Below are 22,777 nucleotides of genomic sequence, written 5' to 3'. Positions count from 1 at the left end.
AGGGAAGGAAATTCAAGAAATACTAATTGCATTCCAAGTGATCCCACAGTTTAGCAGGTAAGATTAAAATGCAACATCTCTTCGAGAAGCTAGAACAATGAACTCAAGTCCTAAATGTGCTCAGTGGACATATGACTGGACAGAAAGGACTACCAAGTGACTATTGATTTACAAGCTCCATTTTTTCAGGATTAGATCAAAACTGCTAACTGTAATTGTTCCAATTTTAGTTTCCAAATTTCTTTTTCATGGTAACTGGTGTTTCTCAGTCTTCAATTAAGACAGGCTCCCACTCTTCTTCTCTGGATACTTCCTTCCCTTTCTGCACTGATCTCCCCAGATTGACCCCAAACAACCCTTCAGCTACCCTGCCACTATTATCACACCTCATTAGTAAAATGACAAATGATGAAACACTCACAGCTTCTGGAACACATGGAAAATGATATTCTCCATTACAGAGAATCACTACAGAGGAGCATAATTAGCTAAAATGTAGACAACAGATAAAAGTGGGGTCAGAGACACAAAAGAGCATCACTGAAAAAAATCATTGAGATTAAAAGTAGAGAACAAATTTAACACAATAAGTACTAAACCTTAAAAGCACCACCAGATTTTTATAAAAATTTAAGAGATGTAACAAAGAAAGGGAGGGGGAGTACTTAATAAGTCATTTAGCTCGTTAGTTTTAACAAGTAAATTCTTTTTAATTTTTAAAATATTTTTTAATTGTAGATGAACATAATACCTATATTTTTGTGTGTGTGTGTGTGGTGCTGAGGATTGAACCCAGTGTCTCACATATGCTAGGCAAGTGAGAGCACAGAGCCACAACCCCAGGTGCTTAATAAGTAAATTCTAAAATATCATTTTAAGGACCTAATTCTTCATCCCGCAAAAAATGATATATATATTTTTTGCACCTACACTATGTAAGTGTTCACTTATATACATTTCTGATAACCTGTTCATCCATTCAAGTTCCATGTCAATTAAGATGGAAATGGGACACAAACATACCATTGGAACCACATTCTGGTACAAACAGAAGTTGTGAGTTTGTACAGATGGCCAATTCATGTTACCAGGTAAAGAATTATAAACCAAGGGGCACAATCAGAGAGGCACTTTTCCATGTGGGAAAGCTCTTAAGAGGTTTTCTTCTTTTGTCAATCTAACAGCACTTAGCCTTAATCTAAGGGCTCCAGTTTAAAGGAATTTGGATTCTCTTTCTCATTTTCTTACCCCAGCATGACCCTTCCTATGTGTGATGCTCAGTCTATATCAGATTACTGACACCCAACAAAGTGCACGTCACCCACACACATGCAAATATAAATGGTTCCCTGCCTATGAGTACAAACTGACTGCTCTAGTCTCTAGTGCTACTGCTCATGTCCGAGGACACCCACAGCTGCTTCATCACTGCCCCGTAGTGCCCTCAGACACTCCGTTATAAAGTTAAGATTCAGAGACGATTTTCTCTGAATCAAAAGACATCAGTACCAAATCAGGTACCCCAAGCAGGCCAGGGAATGTGACCTTTTCTTACTGACCACTTACTTTGTATGAGGTTTTAAAATTAATTAGAGAGGTAGTCTAAACATGGCCTTTTCACATAAACCTTACACTGAAATTTAACAGAAAAACAGATGAAAATCTGTCACGAAAATAACCCCTCCAGAGGCAATTCAGAAATTTTTTACAATCTTAAGTGCCACACAAACCTAGTTAATAAGAAAACATATACAGACTATTAAGTGAAATTTCTAGATTTCCCATTATTATAAAACAAAGCACAATTTTAATATTACTATTAAGATGTACTCAAAATGTAATGGCATAACGCCTAAAAGATAAAGTGCTATTTGTAGTTTTATTCCCTAATTAATATAACGCCTAGCTGGTACTGAATGTCAGATGTCCCTTTTTGGACTCCCCAAACATCAGTGGGAAGTTCCTTTTCTCTCCACCCCCTCCCACCAAGATGAGCACTTTAAAAGGCATGACTGTGGAAACAACCCATCTTGGAGAGAAACTACATGGGGTAGGTATATCTTCCGTATGTTGTGCAGAGGATCCACAAGGGCACCCTGCCAAGAAGGCTGCAGGGTTCCCAGGCATCTTCAACTGACATGTGAATGACATTTAGGGTTAGATAATTCTCTGACTTAGGGGGCTATAGATGCACTGGAAGATATTTTGCAGCATATGCCAAATGCCAGCAGTGCCCTCACTTCTAGTTTTGATAACTCCAATCTCAAGACATGGTCAAATACCCCTTGGAAGGAAATCTTCCCAGAAAGAGTCACTGGGCTAGACCAATATTCTGTGTTGTGGGGTAACTAAAAGTATAGGGGCTCTGTGGTCTATATATTTATTAAAAATAACGGTAAGTACTTGAGTAACACTGAAAACCAATTCTAAAAATGAAGGAATAGAACAATTAGATTTACCACCAGAGTAATATGGTGAACATGACAGACTCAGTATGAGAGACAGGTGTCTAGCATGGCTCTTTTATCATTCATTCATGGAACTGAGATATCCAACACATACTATTTTTTCAGTCTTAATCAGAACAATCAGTTAATCAAGACACTTTGAATTACGGTCTCGGAGCAGAGATGAGATGACCATCAAAACCAACAATCCTATCTGCTCTCTTGAGGAAACAACTGAAGGCTGGGGACACAGTGGCACAAAGCAATTCTATGGCAGGACACAAGTCAGAACCAAGGGTCCTGCTCACATTTACACATGCCTGGAGTCACGACATCAAACACGGCAAACACTGATGGAGGAGCCAGTGACACTTCATCAAATCAGTTAAATGCCTTCCTGATATTTGATTTTCATTCTATGTGTCATCCATATAAGATGTATTAAAAGAAAACATAGTCAGGCCTGGTGGCCCATGCCTGTAATCCCAGAGGCTTAAAAAGCTGAAGCAAGAGGATCCTGAGTTCAAAGCCAGCCTCTGTAATTTAGCGAGGTGCTAAGCAACTCAGGGAGATCTCGTCTCTAAATAAAATACAAAAGGAGGCTGGGGATATGGCTCAGTGGTAAAGTGCCCCCAAGTTCAATCCCCAGTACCAAAAAAAGAAAACACAAACCAACCTAGCAGAACTTTTACAAAGGGGCAAGGAGGCTCGTCAGCCTCTGCCTGCAAGTTAAGAGGCAATGCAGGGCGCCTGGCAAGTACACAAGTGCACTTACCATTGGATTCCTGCAGGGTCCTACATGGCGCTACTGTCAGTTGGCTGCTCCACTTGGTCTAGACAAGAAAGATACAGGAATGAAATACAAAGAAAGTGAAAGGAAATGACCACAAAGAATAGCATGAAGGACAGAACAAAACTTTATGTACAGAAGGAAAGGAAATAAACACATAGAGACTAAGAACAGTATGTGAAACTCCAGAAGGAAAACAGTAGATATCTATTGCATCAAGGGTCTCACATTTTAAAAAATCTCTAATTGTGTACTTATGTCTAGTTTGCTGAGGCCAAGACCATGGTGCACTGTATTCATTCTCAAGCCTGTACCAACGCCTGTGATGCCACCTGATGCCAGCACCACTTAAAGACCAATTCCACTAGAAGACCCCAAGTCCCAAACAAGGTGACACAATGGCATTAATTCTGGAGTGAAAATTAAAACCCAAGATAATAACACTAAAAGTGCTCTTTTTCCTACTGTTATTTCTTAACAGCAATAATGGTTTAATGAGCACACCTTATTATTCTTTATGAAACATTTACACATCCATTATTTCAACTGGTAACAGAAATTAAAAGTTGCATAAAGATTTCCACTATATTTAACAGTAAAGGAACAACAATCAAATTAGAAAGCAGCATTTTTACATTTCAGCTTTATCTGAAATCAAAAAATAAATAAGTCAACTGCATAGAAACAAGATCTAAACAAACACAATTCACCTCAAGTAACATAAAGAAACAGGATTTTCTAGTGAAATAGCTACCACGGAGACATATGGGAGGCCATAATGACTACTTTCTTAGACAATGGATGACATTACTCCTGGTGCCTGGGGTGCAAGTTGCAAAATCAAAATTGCCTAAAGCAGCTTGTAAATAATTTCACCTAGGTTTGGTTTTAATAGTAAAACAAACACCAGGATATTCTAGAGAATGTTTCACTTAAAAATGTCAGGCAGCAAAGAGAATGCAAAATTTTAGAGTATTGCTCAAGTTACATTAAAAATTCATCACAACAGTAAAGTCTCATGCATTTGGTGATTTAAGTAAATTAAATTTAGAACTCTATGGAACTCTATATGTGCTGCCTCCGCACTGGGAAACACTCTAATCCTGAAGAACAAAATCAGAATTAGGTATCAGAACAGAGAAGCCAGGTCCACCTGATCTTCTGGGGAGCTCGCTGTCATACTCAGATACGTAGCTGATTTCAAATCAGCAGAGACTGCCTGTGAGGGTTCCACAACTGTGCATTAAAGATCATCCAGGACCACGGGCTGCCCTGAACAGAATCAACATGGACCCACTACTCCCAAGGGTGGGCTGTGCCTACTGCCTCCAGTTTCTTCACTCCCCATTGCACTCCCACCTTTCCTCTTTGCAACTGAGTTTTGGTCCTTTCCACAGAAAGGAACATCACTTCCATGGTTACCTCTGACCTCATAATTACAAATCCAGTGTTTCTTCACTCCCCCCACCCCCAGTTTTTCCCTCACATGTGACAGTGCTGTAGATCTTCTGCTACTGCAATTCCTCTCCCCAGGCTTTTAACACTGCCCACCAGAACCTCCCACTTCTGCACAATCTTCCTCTTCCTCATGCCCCTAAACGAGAGGGCCCCTCATCAGCAAGGGAAGGCTGGAGCCATCCATGATCTCACATTAGGTTAAAGAAAGGCTTCAACACACATGCAAAGCTAAAGTTTTAATACCATGTGCAACTTATAACCAGAGAGGTAATAAGTTGACAGAAGCTTTGGGGAACATGCAGACATGGGAAAATGAGATAAACTGGCTAATTAAAAGATGGGAGAGAAGAAGAACTAGGAGACTGTGGAGCAAGAGGACCCTCAGAGATCCCAGTCAGCTTCCTGAAACAAACAAACACACACACACACACACACACACACACACACACACCTCTGAGCTTCACTGCATTACATGAATGGCTTCAAACTCACACCAAGTCAGTAGCAAAAATGGGATTTCAATTCCCATTCAAACCTACCACTCCAGCTCTCCCAGCAGTTCTGTTAGAAATGCTTTCTGGGTTCTAATTTCACTATTAAAAAGGACATAACAAGGGGCCGGGATTGTGGCTCAGTGGCAGAGCACTTGCCTAGTACGAGTGAGGCACTGGGTTCAATTCCCAGCACCACATAAAAATAAAAACAAATAAAATAAAGGTATTGTGTCCAACTATAACTAAAAAAATTATATATTAAAAAAAGGACATAACAATGTCACCTGCAATTCAGGCAAGTGTGAGAAATTCTTTAATGTAGATAAGCTCACCACACATCTTTTCACATTTCTGAGAACCTAAAGGGCAGACCAGTGGTGGGCTGCCATCAGTCAGTCATACACTGCCATCTACTCTAGAGACAAGCTTAAGTTCCAAAAGCAACATGAAAGGCATAAAGTTAAAAGACTTGTTTATAAGATTAAAACAAGGAAAAAGCTACACCGTCTATACACTGTTGTCAGGAAGAGGAATGAATGGATAAGGGCAAAATTTGTCACAATAAAGAACAGCCAAATGATGTTATGTGTGAGACCCTAAAGGAAAGGCAGGAGTTAAGACGACCGAAGCTTTGTGTTATACTGGGTATGGTTTGACATTCTGCAGTTTGTGTGAGGAAAGAGGAGGAGAAAAGGAGGAAAACACATATGACTAAGTTTAAAGAGTTAACAATCCCTTTCAATATCCAAAATGAATACTTTATTGTGGGTGCCCTGGAAGTCACCCAAAGTCAGTGCAAGGAGAATCAGGAACCCTGGAGACCAGGAATAACAGCAACCAGGGCTTCCATAAAGGCCAACAGCATCACATGTGGCAACAAGGTCAGAAGTGGTCACTACAAGCAACCAAGGTGACATCAGTGGGAAAATGAGCCACCTGGGGCCAGGCCTTTTGGGTCCTTTGCACTTGATACTGTGACAGTTGCTTTTTTATGAAAGTAGTGTGTTATACATTTTCTATAATTTTTCTTTTCACTGGAAATAATTTTGAAATTTCCCTGATAGTCAAAAAATTCTAATAAGCTGTTTTGGCATAAACTTTACAGTTAAATTCACCAAGAGATGTCTGTAATCTTGGAGGCAAATTATAAAAACAAAACCTCTCTGGTTATAAGTTGCACATGGTATTAAAATGGAATTCTAGGCATTGCTTCCAACAGAAACAATGGAAAAGTTCTGGATTCTGCAATTCTGCAGATTGCAGTATAAATTCCTGAAATGCTTTCTCTGCTAGGGGGGTGTCGCTGAGCCATCCCTGTGAGGGCTACAGGCCCCCTCTCTCCTCCAAAGCCAGGCTGATGGGAGAAAGCAACATCATATCATACTTCAGATTTTTCTTAAAAAGGTTTTTATAGTGGCTTTCACTGGATCCTTCCAAATCCTACCCAAATCCTAGGAAAAACTCCTCAAATAAATATTGGCAAATTTAAATTTTAAAAATCACTGTTTCCTTACACTTTTTGGAACTTCAAGTCTCAGGGCATGAACAAAATTATTTTAGAGTCTATTTAATTAATTATCTTGGAAACTTAAGCAAGCTGCTAACCTTTTTTATTTTATAGATTAGTTTCTAGGTTTCTTCTCATGGTTTTTAAAGTAGCCTTTATTGGGGGGGGGCGCAGATCTTAACATATGAAAAGTGAAGAGGAAAGGAAAATTAAGGACTGGATTCAAGTCTCAGTCCCCCTTTGCCAAATCAATAGGAGTTGGAGTTGCTGCAGAGGTGTGCATTACAAGTGCCTGACGATCCCAATACAGAGGAGACACCCTCTAGAATTGGTTCTCAATGGAAAGTCCTTCTTTTCTCTTCTCAAAGCATATACAAATTTTAAAATAGTATTCTGGTGAATCAACTACAAAATTTAGTTCAAAAATATTTTCAATAATAAAAGTTTATAGACATAAAAATTTGAGATAAAATAATAAAATTCATGCTTTACATTTGTTTATAAAAATGTCCAAAGGAACAACAGTCATTACTAACACCAGGCTGCAGTGTATCATTCACAGATGTAAACTCCAACTGAACCAAGAAGAGATATACTAAGAAGCTGGCAGGTGGTTCCCAGTGATGTAATGATTGGAAAGGGTATATTTCTCCCTACCCGTATTTCTAAGATGAACATTTGGTTACACCATGCAAAAAAATTAATGGATAAATTATTTTTAAAAAAGAGAGAAAGAAATGCCCATGAAAGCAAAATTAATAAAGATAATTGAAAACATTCCTGCTGGTTGAGATTAACATGTACAATTTTATCAAAGTACAATTTGGACCAGGCCTCAAACTTTTCACTGGGCCTGCTGAACAACAAGAACTTGCTCAAGTGCTTCTCTGTTCTCTATCTCCTACCTATGCACACCCAGTAAAACTGTTTAAAAAAAAAAAAAAAAAAAAAAATCACTATCTCCAAAAACATCAAATCAAATCCACAACACAGTTATGAAGTCTTAAAAGGAATTTAAAATGCTCTTAGCAGATAACTAGTCACAACTGCTTAGGCACTCAGACTACCTCCTGTTCTTCTGCCTCTGCAGCACAGAACTTCAAACATTAATTGGCCTCATCCTTTCAAACAGATACGCTGTGTGTCTTTTTGTTGTTTCAATACCCTTGGCTAGTACTATGCCCACCACTATTTAAATAAATATCTAAACAAGCAGATTGAGTATTAACCTGGGCCTCAGGTCTTGGTCATCAACTGTGACAAGCACAGAGTATTGTTGACAAGCTTTCATTCTGTTTCTCCTAAAATGCAAGAGTAAGCATTTGAAGATGCTGCATTTTGGCAGAGGTTTATGAAAACAGGAACATTTATGCACACTAACCACCTCATCGCTTGGACCTACCATGAAGTGAGGCACTTTCCTTCCACTGTGACTCTGCAACAGTGCTGTGGACGGGTCTGATCCCTCCATGGCAGCTCTCAACTGCCATCCAGCCACACCATGCCCTGTGGCTATGCCCCTATCAGAACTAAGGACAACACACATCGCTCCAGAAGGAAAGATCTCAGACTGCTAGATTCTTCATGTGCATGCTAGCTAAAACAGAATTCTGAACTCTGATAGACTCAACACTGCTCAGGCTGTCTTTCAGATCTAAGAAGCGGAAAATGAGCTAAAACACATCCTCATAATTTTTTTCAATTATAAATTACATTTAAATTAAATTTCAATTTTTTTTCTTACAGATCTCTACCTAAAAATAAAATTCTTCTAAACTACTCAACAATATATCAATATCTCATCCTTGGTTGTGCTCACTTATGTCAGCTTATGATTCCACTTTAACCCAAGCTCCCTATTCTTTCTTTTCTTTGGGGGTGGAGGCGCAGAGAACCGGAGGTCTGAACTCAGGGGCACTCAACCACTGAGCCACATCCACAGCCCTTTTTTGTATTTTATTTAGAAACAAGGTCTCAATGAGTTGCTTAGCGCCTTGGTGTTGCTTTACATAGAATCAAGGCCAGATACCATTAGGGACATGTACATGTCCAATGAGGACAGTAGGAAGACAGCAAAGAATTCCATCACTCACTAATGTCCCCCTCAATAGGTTACTGATGCTTTAATGGTGTAAGTTTTGAGTATATTTCATTCTTAAAGTCCTTTACCCATTGATTTTGTTGTTCTAAACAATTGTTCCTGCTTAATTTTAAAAATTAAACACACTAGGGTTGCCATTAGTAGGTTTTAATCTTTAGAAAGGAGAGTTTGGACCCTTTGAGAATCAGGAATACTGGAGGCCCCTCTCTCCAGATAGTCACCAATGGACATAAGTAAACAATTTGGTAAACAATGTTGGGGACTCAAGAGCCTCTTATCATAGAACCAGGTTGTGAGTTTGCAAGTGTTTTTTTGTGTTTCAACAGAAGTACACCTTTATGACTGATCCATGAAAAAGAACCTCAATTTCTTATAACACTCAAGATGCCACACAAGTAATAACCACATTTGCTTCCCTAAAACTGGTATCGTCAACTTAATTAGTAATTTCTCCTTAAGAAAACTGGTTCTTTTATACATTGGTTTCTTCATGATTTCACATCCAGAAAGACTGCGAAGAATTCTGTCATATACCCTGCAACTGCTCCCACATGGTTATTACTTTCAAGGTTGATAATGTCTAAGAAAATGTATTCGAAATTCAAATAAAATGTCTGGATGAGTAAACTCTGGTTATAACACTAGACTCATAAGTGATATGAACCATATAAAGGTAAGAAAAAAATAAGAAAATTTTAAGCTCCTTATAACAAACAAATAATGAGAGGGGCTTGCTTCTGACCAGGTATATGCAACATATCAAATTCCAAGAGTCCTCTGTTCCACCAACCTGTATAAGCAGAGGTGTACCGGTTTGGGCAAAAATTAAAGAAAGGCAGCTTTAAAGAAAGAAGCAGGTCTCTGAGAAGTTCCTCAGGGTCATGACGTGTATAAGCCCTTGACTCTTCATTTGAAATCTACTCATTCCACATTATCAAAGCAAATCATGCATTTTTTAAAAGAACATGTTAGAAAATGTTGAAACTCTTCATTTGTTTAGAAGCATACTGATAAGCCAAAAGATGGGCAGAGTTACTATAAGATGTATAGGATGAATTCTGCCAGAGCCTATCAATGACAGTATGATAAAACAAAGGTCAGTATACCATGAATGTACCTAAAAGGCTAACAGTGCTCACAGCAACCTACAGGGTAGGTCTCATCCCCATTTTATAGACAGGTAAACCAAAGACCAGAACATGTAATCGTCTATTCAAAGTCACACCATTACTAACTGTAAAGTGGGACTGAAATCTGGCCTCCTCCTAATTCCAAGGCTCTGCTCCAGCACACCACAACAAACGCCTTGCTCTGGGACACACACATCTCCTCACATTCTGGGTCCAGCTTAGCCTTCTTTCTTCCACCGCCCCCCCCCACACCATTTCAAGCTCATTTTAAACAAGTTATACACCTGTGAAATACTGATCCATTTGTACTCAATGTGGAAGCAACAGGGAAGCCCATGTAGCACACTGCCACTCAGCAAAAAAAAAAAAAAAAAAAAAAAGGTAAATTTTATTTTCCTTTTTAACATGATTTAGCAAGTAATATGAAAGAAGGGCAATTCCAACTACACATAAGATTTAAAGGACTCCCATCTCTCTAAAATTTAAGAGGATTAGAATTTGCTTAACGTTTTCTATACCTACTATAACCATAAATTTATTTTGGTATACAGATAGTAGTAATATTTTCTATCTTGAATTCCTGAATTTACTAATTTTGATGAACTGATAATTATAAATAGATATTCAAGTTAATACTAAAATTTGTATCAAACACTACTATGCTCCACAGAAAAGATACTTCCTGTGTTATACAATTAAGCAACTGATAAAATACCCACAGACAAGTGGATTTGAAATCTTAGACCCTCTGTCAAAAAATTTCAATCAAGACTACCACTATTAATAGTTGGATACTCCTTTTTATTATTTTTTATTTATTCATCGGATGCCAGTGAGAGGGAAACTTTTAATTTGAGCTCCAGTGTTAATCCTACCAAATTTACAATTCCTTACATTGTAACAGACAAAAAGACTGTTCTATACTGGAAAGATCACAACAGGGACTTACACCACTGCAGCACAGCAAAAGCAGGATAACCTGACTGGATGAACAGAAGCCTCAAACCAACCCAACATCCTCAGGCAAAGGAACAAGGCGGGGAGAGACAGTGAAGCTCACCCTCTTCTCTAGGACTTCCACTTAAAGCCGGTAGTCACTTTATTCTACAGAGAAACAGGGTCTGATAATCCCATAGGTTAAGAACAAAAATACAGCCAATGGAATCATATAGGTATATTCTATGCCTCAAACTGACAAGAAAATGAAAATTGAACCTGAGAAGCCAAATCAGGACATTTCCCCAAGTCATGTGGTTGTTTATTTTAAACTATAAGTGCAGCTTCAAACACTACACATAATTCCGTTTTGAGAATCTAAACACAAGTGAACAAACCAGTTTGCCTTCATTTTTGTGGCATGTGATGTCTCAGGAAAGCTACAAAAGACTATACCAAGAGGCAGAAAAAGACTGTTAATCACTATAGCTTAAACAGAGGAAAAGAGGAGATTTTAGCCTAAGCAATATTTATTGCTTTTCTTTTTAACCCAAGCAAAACAATCCTTTACAACTTTATAGAACTGGTAAGACACAGCTAATTCATTAGGGACGAAACTGGCTTTTAATCATTCAGACAGTAAACTAATAAGAACATATAAAATTGAAAGTGTCAGATTAGCAAGGATTTTAGATGTCATAATCTCATTTTAGAAACTATGGTATTTTATACAACAAACAAATAAAATATTGTTATTTCATTACGATAAATCTTTTGCCTAAAACTATTCAAATATTCTTTGTATATAAAAAAAACATGCTGTAAGCTTTCAATATGTAACATTTTAAAAAAAATTAAAATAACTATACCTACCAGCTAATGATTAAAAAACTTTCATCAAAAAATACTTTGAAATTTCAAGATCATGACCATAGACATAAGAATACAGCTACAATTAATGCTTTAGAACTCTGAGAATTTTCTAGTCTCCTACCTCACAATTCCTCAGAATTTTCTTCTTAATATATGCACCAAGTTTTAACCTCTTAAGCAACATATTTAAAAACATTTAAGCAAAATTACTTCCTCCTAAGTTTTGGAGAAAAGGGTAGAACAGAAAGGCAATGCTTAAAATACTTTAAAAATAAAAACACAGAATTTTGCTTTGCCTACCCATGGCTTGTTAACTAAGCAAGTTAACTACTTACTGAATTTTTAAGAAACAAGCAAATCAAGTACTCTCAGTAAGTTTTAGGCAGAAAAAGTTGATTACATTTTATTCCCAATTCAAAATTTTTAAAAAAATTTTATGCAAGCACATATATTCTAAAGAATCTATGTGGGATAAACACAGAAGAAATAAACCCCAGCCTCTCCTTAGGAAAATCTGAGAGTGGACAGGAAAGATCAGGGCACTTCTTCCTCCCTTCCTGGTTTCCTTTCACACTCTTCCAGTGGAATGAGCTGAACAGTTAGGAAGGCAACAGCTTCATCAGCAAACAAGACCCTCTCCTAAAGGGACAAGACAAATATAAAAAACTATCCCCCGCAAATAAACAAACAAAACCCTCAAGTCTCCATCTTTGGGTCACATTCTGAAACAGAAACAGGCATGACTTAAATCAGTTTTTATATTAATGTTTAGAATTTATGTTAATGAAAGCATGCTCATGATCTGTAACATTCAGCTTAAGAAAACTTCAACATTTGTATTTTAGCCTTCAGAACAGCCAGTCATTCTCTGCAGAAGAACAGTGCTAGGGCTGGGGATGTGGCTCAAGCGGTAGCATGCTTGCCTGGCATGCATGGGGTGCTGGGTTCAATCCTCAGCACCACATACAAATAAAGATGTTGTGTCCGCTAAAAAAAAACTATAAAATAAATATTAAAAAAAAAAAAAAGAAGAAGAACAGTGCTAAAGAGGAAGAGCTAAACATCATGGCTCCTTGAACTAACTCTTCAGTCAAACTACACAAGAGCCAGCCCTACAGTCCTGGACTCCAACCCCTGTGCCATCAGCACCGAAAAGGGGATGGAACAAAAGCAAAGCCTTGCTCTGTTATTGTGGTTTCAAAACTGCCACAATATTATAAAACCCTGAAAGAAAATATTCACAAAAAGTTAAAAAATAAATAAATAAATAATAAACAAACCACCAGACTAACATCAGCTACAAAGATAATTTTTTAAAAAAAAAAAAAAGTAGTTTTGTGTTTTTAAAAACTGCCTATTCCTTTGTGCTCCAAGGGATATGTCTATTCAATTCATAAACAACCAAAGCAAAAATAACCAAAGGCATCAGTTCTCATCATAACTTAGCTTTCCTACACCAAAGAGCAGTTAATCATCGCCATGTGATTTAGGGTCAAAGTGGGCAATTTTCACTATAGTGAGTAGTGAAAATTCACCCTAGCTAATTAGTAAAGCCAATGAGCACTGCTACTACCGTAGGCTGTGCTATATAACTGTCCTACCCAGAACTATTATGAATCAAACTGGATGTAGGCAAGTAAGGTAGAGTACTTAGTGGGCAAGTGTGTAACCCCTCTGAGCGAATTCCCTCTTCTACAAAGGAGAACCATGGTCCCTACTTTGCAGTTACTGGGGAGATTAGTGATGGCATATATGGAGCACCAAACCAGTTGGCTAGAAAACAGAGTAACTGCCATCATTGTCACCGTCAGTTCAAAGTAGTGATTCAGTACATAACAGCATGATATGCAGATTAAGAGTTAAATCATGAGATTCATCCATATAAAAATACATCCAATAAAGGAATTCAACCAAGAACTCTTGCAATCAATGCAACTAGTTCAATACAAGTGGTAAAGAGAAAAATAAGCAAAAAAGATTGGTATTATCTTTTTTGCTTAGAGAAAACACATTTAATTTTTTTTCCCCCAAATGGCTCTTGCTTCTCTGTGTCACAGCTCCTCTAAACTATTAACATGAATAAAATCAAACCTTAGAACTGTTTCTGGCAGCATGTGACATATAAACAGGTAATGGGAATGCCTCCAGAGCGCCATGCCAGGCTATCTGAAACTGCAACTCTCAGTTCTCCACTCAGCCTTTGCCGGAGTGCCTACTCAAGTTTAACCTCCAAACTGGTGTTGTTGGGGTATTCACCCAATTCCTTCTCTTTAGAGGTGACTTTAAATGTAAAACCACACCCTCCCCTCTGTACTGCTCAGAGTAATATTAAGTCCACCTACTATAAGAGACATCTGTAAGGTGGAACGTGAAACTGCTGAGGACAAGGAAACACTGCAGGAATTTTTAAAACAATAAAAAGTATGTAATTTAGGAAAAAAACCCTGGAGTTTATATTCAAGGAAAGAACAACAAATTGTTGTTGTTTTACTGTCAATTACTAGTATTTTTTTAGAAACCAACTATTTTGAGCTCATTATACAAGTCTTATTATTCTTTTACCTTTTAGAAAACCTAACCATAATTAAACCTTTTTCTGCATTACACAAGTCTCACCTTTCCATTTACAGTGGACAGGAAAACCAGTATAACCACCTAAGAACAGACACCGTGCAGCACAGTTCCTAATACTCTCAATAATGATCTATTAAACAGTTTTTCATTGTGGCATATATTAGGATTTTGCAAATTTATCCATTAAAATAGTTGAAAATTCTGCAAAAATGCCTTGGGAAATATTAGTTAATCAACATAATTTCCTTATTTAAAAAGGCTATATATAATCAAAGACACAAAACAAAAATACCGACCAATCTTTTAGCTAGAGAAATTCAATGAGAGCAGAAATAAAATTAGAAATTTTAAGAAAATAACAACAAAAGTCTAACTCCTACTATTGGAAAAATTAATTAAAATTGTATTAAACTTTTAAAAATATCCCACACAACAACAGCAGAGAGATCAACCTGATGGGCGGATACCAGAGGTAGGAAATCCAATGCTCTGCACCACTCAGCTAGAAAGCAGTGAGTGCTTTAGCGGGAACCCACTCCAGAGAACACAGCCCACCTCGGTCCAACATGATACATCTGCAAGGCATAAAGTAAGCACAGATACAAAGCTACTTCCAACTGCCTCAAGACCTGCTCCACCTGCAAACAAGAACTATGAGTGAACGTCTTGTCAGTGAGTGGAGCTACAGGACCCATCTGCCATCATCCTCAGACACCACAGCCATGCTACTGTCACTCAGCTTTGGTCAAGGATCCTGAAACAGAGCTGCCAGCTGCTAGGGAAGATCAGCAGACCAATCCACGAAGGCTCAATGTTCTCTGCTTTTATTAAGTGTATTCTCTAACACTGACTTGAAGCAGAAACAGTGCTAAACAGTGCTGTCCCTTTTTCTGCCCTCTGTGTACAAGTAAGCAAAAAGCAGACTGCATATATGAATATGCATGGAACTCCTCCCTGCCAGTTCTGACTCTGACATTCCTTGGCAGAGTGATCCTGAACAAGATCTACAACCTTGAGAAGGGCCCAGTCTTCATCTAGAGCTGGTAGGAACCACCTCACAAACACAGGGCTAGTAAGAATACTCATGGAGCACTCAGTACTCTGTGGGGTACACACACCTCTGCCAGGAGGCTCCATGTCACCTTCAGAGCCTCCCTCCACATCTGTTTTCCACCTGTTGTTCAGCATTTCCTTCCCTGTGACATCCATGACCCTCTGAGGGATAACTTATGTGTTGCTCTTTCCTTCTTCCCCTCCTCTCCTTCCCTCTCAAGAACCTTCCTGTGAAGCTCCTTTTATCACTCCCCTCCCCAAGATTCCTGTTGAGACACATGAACCACAACCCCAAGTATAAACTGCACTTGGTTACAATGACACAGCTCCACACTGCAGGTGTCTAGTGCTGGATACAGCCATCTCTCAACCTTCCCTACCAACCCAGCCACTTATATGGTACTTGGCAGAAAAATTTGAATTATAATTGAGTTTTATAATTCAAAACACTCATGTGGGTTTCTACATGAGCAGAAATGCTATTAGAACACCAAGCTGGACTTGTTCCTGGAGCCCTCAGACTCTAGAACTTCCTATGTCCTTTATATCATAGCAACAGAAAGGCTCCCGATTTCCCATCAACAGCTGCACTGCAGCTTACTCAATCTCTACCCCTGGTGATGACATTACTAAGTGTCTCGCTCACCTGTGGCCTGTGATCCCCTCATTTGGGTCTTCTGCTGTGATTCCACACCCAGAATTGCACCTGACACAAGCCTGACCAAGACCTGTTAAGGAGCTGGATGGACCTGCAGACACCTCAACTTCTCTGACTACTCACAGCACCCAGCCTCCTCTGCACATCCCCATCCCATCACCCTTTCTAAAGGAGGCCTCCCTGGGCAATCCCGCCCCAAATGCCTTTTTTCTCTTCTGAGTGTCACCAATCCTTACCGCCTATGCTCTAGACTAGCAATTTCTTTTTAGGCTACCTGGGACTAAGTTCTCTTTGCATACGGAGTTTTTACCTTCCTAGACTCACTACAGGTCTCCTTTAGAGGCTTCGATTATTCAGCACCTTTGAGCAAGGATTTCAAATACATGCAATTTCAAAATACCCGAGTGACTTCACAGTATCAAGGTTTTTCATTTGAACTACTCTACTTTACAGACAAATGAAATATTTTCTTTTTAAGCTAATCTTAATTTAGTGCTTTATAGTAACTAAAAGTCACTGTTGATACGCTCAGGGCTATTTAAGGTTTTTATGAAGGGTTATATGACCCTTTTAAGTGATCTTAAGGAACTACACCTGAAAGCCCAATAGTGAAGAAGACAAGTTTATAACAAAACTAGCAATGAACTGTCTTTTTCACCATTAGGCCTATCAAGTACAAAACTTCTTGCACAATTAAAAACACTTCTTTCCTTCTAATTTGCTAGGAACAGTGAGGTCAGTAGATGAGAACTGGCCTCTAGGAGGGGAGGGTCAGCAGAGCCAGGTCCAGTTCCAGCATGGGGAAGACCATGGAGAAGAGACCTGGTACTTATGGTTCATAAATACTCACAGATTAAAGGAGTTGCAAACTGAGTAGTTTCTTGGCAAAAAGCATGCCAGCCCCCCTGAGACATGGCATTTACAGTTACCAAGACCCCACATGCTTCACAAAGTTCATTCCCTTCCACTACCTCGCAAGCCCTTGAGGACAGCCTTGTAAGGTTAGATAGTGTAAGTAAGTAACGTCACTATTCTGACATCCATTTTTAAGCCCTGGGGAGAACTGTACCACACCTAATAGAAATCTAGTGTCCACATTTCTATTTCTTCCATCAAACCCATCTGTGGAAAGCTACGGTTATTTCTTCCAGACAGAAGGACTTCTATCACGTACGGATCTCACACAGCCAAGCGAGAGCAGGCAACACACGCCACTGCACTTCATAAGTGTGTGCACCAAGAGCCCTGGCTTGTTACTAACAGGCAAATTTAACCTCTCATTTCTTATAGTCATAAATAGGAGCAGGACAGATCAAGAAGATGACAGAAACTTGTAAATGTGGCCTTTACTATACTACTTTATAGATCATAATCTTTCTATGGTTCACACTTAAAAAGCCTGAACCCCAACACCACCCCCTCCCTGACAAGAAACTTATCACATTTAACCTTACAGGGCTACTCAGACATGAATAAAGTCAAACAGAAATGTGAAGCTGAGAATCCAAAATAAATCCAAGTCAAAAATGCCTGGTGTATGTACATCTGTAGCCCATGGCAGAACTGCATGCTCTTTGGTCAGAGACAATATCAACTGTGTTCTCACAGCACTGTGTTCCTTCCTTCTCTACACAATGTTTGTATGAGTCTTTATTTGACAATCAAGGAATATTTATTGAGGGCCTACTACCTGTCAACCAACCATCTAGGCGCTCATCAGTGACTTAGTGATGTGCTACTGTCCCCCCACCAGCCTAGACTGTAGGCACCAAGGGAAGCTGCCTTTTTGATCAGTGTACTATGCAACCTAACCGAGTGCCTGGCACATGGCAGGGACTTAATAAACATTAGTTGAATGTGAGAGAGGAGAGAGAAGGAGCCAGTTTGTGTGTGTAAAGGCATTAGGGCTTTTCAACTGCCCAAACAGGCCTTACCATCCACCAGAAATCTGATGACTTCTGAAAGGCCCACATGCCATGCACAGCTGTAGGCACAGCAGCTGTCATGCAAAGTAGCCAAGGTCCAGAACTAGGAAGAAGAATTCAGCCCTTTGTTTCTCTCTGCCTTTCTCATAACCAAAATGAGGTTAGACCCAATGTCAATCTTCCTGTCAGCTGTATGTCTTCAACATCTGGCTTTCAGAAATACTAAGGTAACATTATCTCTGAGTAAAATTTGCACTGATTCACTCTCTGACATCACTGCCTGAAAAGATATTATTTAAATGTCTGAGGTCACACATAGGCCTAAATAGAACTGAGTTAATATAAAAAGCTCTCCATTTCAGGTCTTTGCAAGCTATAAATTAGCTTTCAGAGTATTTAATTTAAAAATAAAAAAAGGTTTGACTCATTATTTAAACTCTCCAAACTTTTAGGTCACAGACAGCAACTAGACCTCTTTTATGAGTAAGCTGTCCAAAGCAGATGGTACGTTCCAAGCCTGAGCTTCATGCTAGTCCTTTAATTAAAACTTAGGATTCAGTGGGTTATATGCTTCTCACAATAGTTATGTGAACAATAATGGGATAAGAAAAAATACCAACTATTTAGCTCAATATGAAAAACAACAATCTAGGCATGAAATATATAAATTCATCTATCAACTAATAAAACAAACAGTTTACACTCAGGTTTTTCCTCTATATCCAATTAAATGGACACAACAATAAAAGATAAATAAGAAAGCAAAATAGTGAAATACATTCTGAAAATGCATAAACTATGCCAAACAGAAAAGCCCTAGGGTGAGGTTGCTATTAAGCTAAAAATGTTTAAATACATAAATATGTTTAGTAGCACAGTAATGAGTCCCCACTTCCCAATCTCCAGCCCACACAAATCACAACTCTTGTGGAAAGGCTGATAACATAAATTATAAATAAAATACATACTAAATAAAGGAGCAAGTAAAATTTTGTGAAGAGTTTGCCAACAATCAAGCACTAAGCTTAATATCAAAAAAATTCCAATACATGGCTAAAACAATTAAAATAAGACCTGGAATTTTCTAAACTCTGATCATCTGATTCAGAATCAAAGTATTTAATGACCTTCAGTGTAGTCAGCACAAGGCCCACCAACTAGCCAGCCCTTAGGGAATTAGTTATGTTTCCATTATGCGACGAAATACAAAGAATGAGTAATTGAAAAATCAGAATGGTCTTCTTGCCTACATTTTTTAAATATTAATTTTAAAATCTTCCGAAAGCAAGTACTTTATGCTTTTATTTACAGCTGAACTTCCACAACATACTTTGAAATGTTCTGGACAAAGAACAGACTCATTTGTTGGGATAATTACAAAAAGTTACTGAAGACCTAAGATAGGATAATAATAATAATGTACTTGTATTAATTTTAAAAAATAAACAAAAACAAAAACAAAAAACTACCAGACCGTGCCTTGGCACATATTCAAACTGGGCTCTATAAAAGACTCCCAAATTCACACTAAAATTCTTCATTAAAAAAAAAAATTCCAACAACGTATCAGCATGCCAGCTGGAAATATGATATAGCCGACCAAACTATTTTCCTACCCAGAAATTTAACCCTCCTTTGTAAATGCGACTACAATTTACCTTTTGTTCAAAAACATCATAAATCATAAAACTATGAGAAGTGACTCAAAACGACAAAGCAGCAGCTGCCCCCCCCCAACTTGCACGCCGCCCGCAGCATCCTTCGGGGAGTCCCTGCCCTCCGGGCCCGGGCCCGGCCTCTCCCCTCCCGGCCGGCGCTTCCCTCCCCCCTCGCTGTCTCCTCCCGGTCTCTCCGCTGTCCGCGGAGCGGGCTGTCAGCCGCGGCCGGAAGGCGGAGGCCGCCCGTCGAGCGCGGCGCGGCCCGGCTCTGACGTCCGCTGGGCAGAGCCCGCACCCGGCCGCGCCGCGCACTTTCGCCGCGCGAGCGCTCAGGCACAAGTTAGCAAACAGCCCGAGCGGCAGCCGCAGTGATTCAGCAGCGGGGCCGGCGGTGATCGCGGGCCGGCCGGGCCGAGTCCGAAAAAGGTCACCAAGACACCGCGGGCGCCGCGCCCGGCCCGCGATCCAACCCGCGACCCGGCCGGCGGCAGCGAGACGGCTGCTGCTTGCGGGCCGGGCGAGGGCAGCCAGCCGGCCGGCCGGCCCGCAGGTCCTACCTTTCCGGCTCTTGGGGGAGCTCCGCTTGCTCCGGGCGCTGGCTCGCTCTTCCTCAATCGCAGCTGCTATCTCGGGGTTGTCTTCCCCATTGTACCAGACCAGGAGCTCCTCGCCCGGCGCGATTGGCTGTGGGAAGAGAAGAGACAAGAGCCGGGCCAATCAGAGAAGAGGTTGTTGGCAGAGGCGGGGCAACGCCGCGGCGGGCGGGAGCGGCACGCCGACGGCAAACAGCTGTCGGGCGGGCGCGCCACCGGCCGCGCGCGCTGAGGTGGGGCGGGGGAGGTGGCTCCACGAAGGAGGGGGCGCTTCCGGGAGGAGGAGCTCACGGCCGCGCGCGAGGAAGGGGCACGGCCGGGAGGAGGAGTCTATACACGGCCGCGCGCAGAGTTCCCTACGCTGGGAGGCGATCGTGGCCGCGCGCGCGGGGCTCCTACCGAGGAGGAGTTTACGGCCACGCGCCCTGCCAAGAGGAGGCTCTCTCGGTCACGCGCAAGGGGCTCCGCAGGTGAGAGAAGCCCAGGGCCCAGTGCCACAGGCAGGATGGAGGATAGACCCGCCGCGGATCGCGGAGGCTCTCAATCCCCAGGCGCTTCCACGTCTTACTGCTCCAGTCCCCGAATCCCCACGCGAAGAGAAGACACAACACGGAACCTCTTTCCGCACAAAATCCGAGTGAATGAGAAATTTAAAGCACAATTAACAAGCACAAGATTCTGATTCCAAAAGCAAGCGAAGCCTGGTGTCGCGCGGCACGTCTACCCCTGCCCCGCGGAAAGCTAAGAGGAGGCAGCGCAGGACCCCGCGCCGCTCTCCTCGGGCCGGCGAAAGGGCATTAGGACTTTTAAACAGAAGGAATGCCTACAAACACCACCCAGGCATAATGTTCCTAAAACTCAGAATTCTTCACGGTCAGAGTTACTGGGAGAGCAAAGACACACCAGTAGACTACACCTACAAGACCCTGGGGGCGCGGGGGTGCTGAGCGGAGAGGAGCCTCTAACAGAACTGAGGAACAGAGCTTCCTGGTTTCTCTCTCACGGACTGACCTGATCAAAAAGGCGCAAGAATAACCACGCAGGTAAAATTCCATCTGAAACCCACTGGATAAATAAGAATTCATGACTCGATACTAGCATAAATGAATGAACAAGTAGATACATACAAAGGAAAAAGGAATCATGGTGAAAAGAGAGTCAGAAAACTGCCCCTTGGCAATCTTCGCTGTAACAACTGATTCAGGGAAGACTCACCAATGGTGAAAGTTTGAGGAGTAGCACAATTTGCATAGGTTCAAAATATCTCCTAACAAAATATCTATTAATTACAGGGGAAAATTGTGTTTTCCTAATGTGACAAATGAATATCACATGCCTCTTGGAAGGATACACAAAGAACATGACATTGCTTTTGGGACGATTTCTGCCCAAAAGACGTAAATGGAATTTAATCATGATGAAACCTAAGATATTCTATAAAATAGCCATTTCTCCTTGAAACTGAAAAGTTAGCAAAGACTAAGGTATTGTCCAAGCTAAGGAAACTTGATATGATAACTAAATACAACAGTATTCTTACAATGAAAACAAGTAGAACAGTTGACAACATTTGAGTCAGGCAGACCGATTAAGATATTGTCTCAATGCTAGCTTCCTGATTTTGATCACTGCACTATGGTTATGTAAGAGAATAATCCAGGTATTTTGTTTTGCTTTGTCTTCTTTTTTTAAGGGGAGGGAAATTCCATCTAAGACGTCAACAAATAACTCCTCATGCCAATATAACTTCTAGTATAGATAAAGTCCTTAAAAACAAGTTACTATTAAAAAAGTGCACCATAATCAAGTGGTATTCATCCCAGGAATGCAAGGTTAGTTCAATATACAGAAACTGATAAACATAATTCATCACATCAATAGACTTAAAGAATCATATGCTTATCTCGAAAGATGCAGAAAAAGCATGACAAAATACAGCAGCCATTCATGTTCAAAACACTAGAAAAGCCAGGGATAGCAGGAATATACCTCAACATTGTAAAAGCTATATATTTAAACCTAAAGCCAACATCATTCTAAATGGAGAAAAATTGAAAACCTTCCCTCTAAAAACTAGACAAGGATGCCCTCTTTCACCATTTCTATTCAACATAGTCCTTGAAAGTCTAGCCAGAGCAATTAGACAGAAGAAAGAAATTAACAGGATAATAAAAGGAAAAGAAGAACTCAGACTATCCCTATTTGCCAAAGACATGATTCTATATTTAGAAAACCCAAAAAACTCCACCAGAAAACTTATAAACGAATTCAGCAAAGTAGCAGGACATAAAATTAAAACCAAAAATCAAATTGCATTCTAATACATCAGTGATGAATCAACTGAAATGAAAGGGAAATTAGAAAAACTATCCCATTCACAATAGCCTCAAAAAAATAAAACATTTGAGACAATCTAACAAAAGAGATGAAATACCTCTACAATGAAAATTATAGATCACTAAAGAAATTGAAGAAAACCCTGGAAGATGGGAAGATCTCCCACATTCCTGAATAGGCAGAATTAATACTGTCAAAATGGCCAGACTACCAGAAGCACTATATAGATTCAATGCAATCCCT

The 22,777-nt window shown here is 40.1% G+C and overlaps 1 protein-coding gene across 10 annotated transcripts in view; it reads right to left on the bottom strand.

Moving 5' to 3' along the window:
- Prdm2 (PR/SET domain 2) overlaps positions 1–22,777 on the bottom strand; it is a 118,272-nt gene that overhangs the window by 45,687 nt on the left and 49,808 nt on the right. For 8 of the 10 annotated variants that reach the window (XM_078025320.1, XM_078025322.1, XM_078025314.1 and 5 more), the window contains one exon: positions 20,162–20,288. The exons of 1 other annotated variant lie outside the window; for it this stretch is intronic. In XM_078025320.1, the coding sequence (XP_077881446.1) occupies positions 20,162–20,288 (127 nt within the window). Of the gene's footprint in view, positions 1–3,222; positions 3,275–20,161; positions 20,289–22,777 lie in introns of those variants that run through there. One more of the 10 variants, XM_040287937.2, reaches the window with a different exon arrangement.

Source organism: Ictidomys tridecemlineatus, chromosome 11 (assembly GCF_052094955.1).
Source record: "Ictidomys tridecemlineatus isolate mIctTri1 chromosome 11, mIctTri1.hap1, whole genome shotgun sequence".
NCBI lineage: Eukaryota > Metazoa > Chordata > Mammalia > Rodentia > Sciuridae > Ictidomys > Ictidomys tridecemlineatus.
The sequence above is the reverse complement of the archived record's forward strand: the minus strand, read 5'-3'. Positions and strand labels throughout refer to the sequence as shown.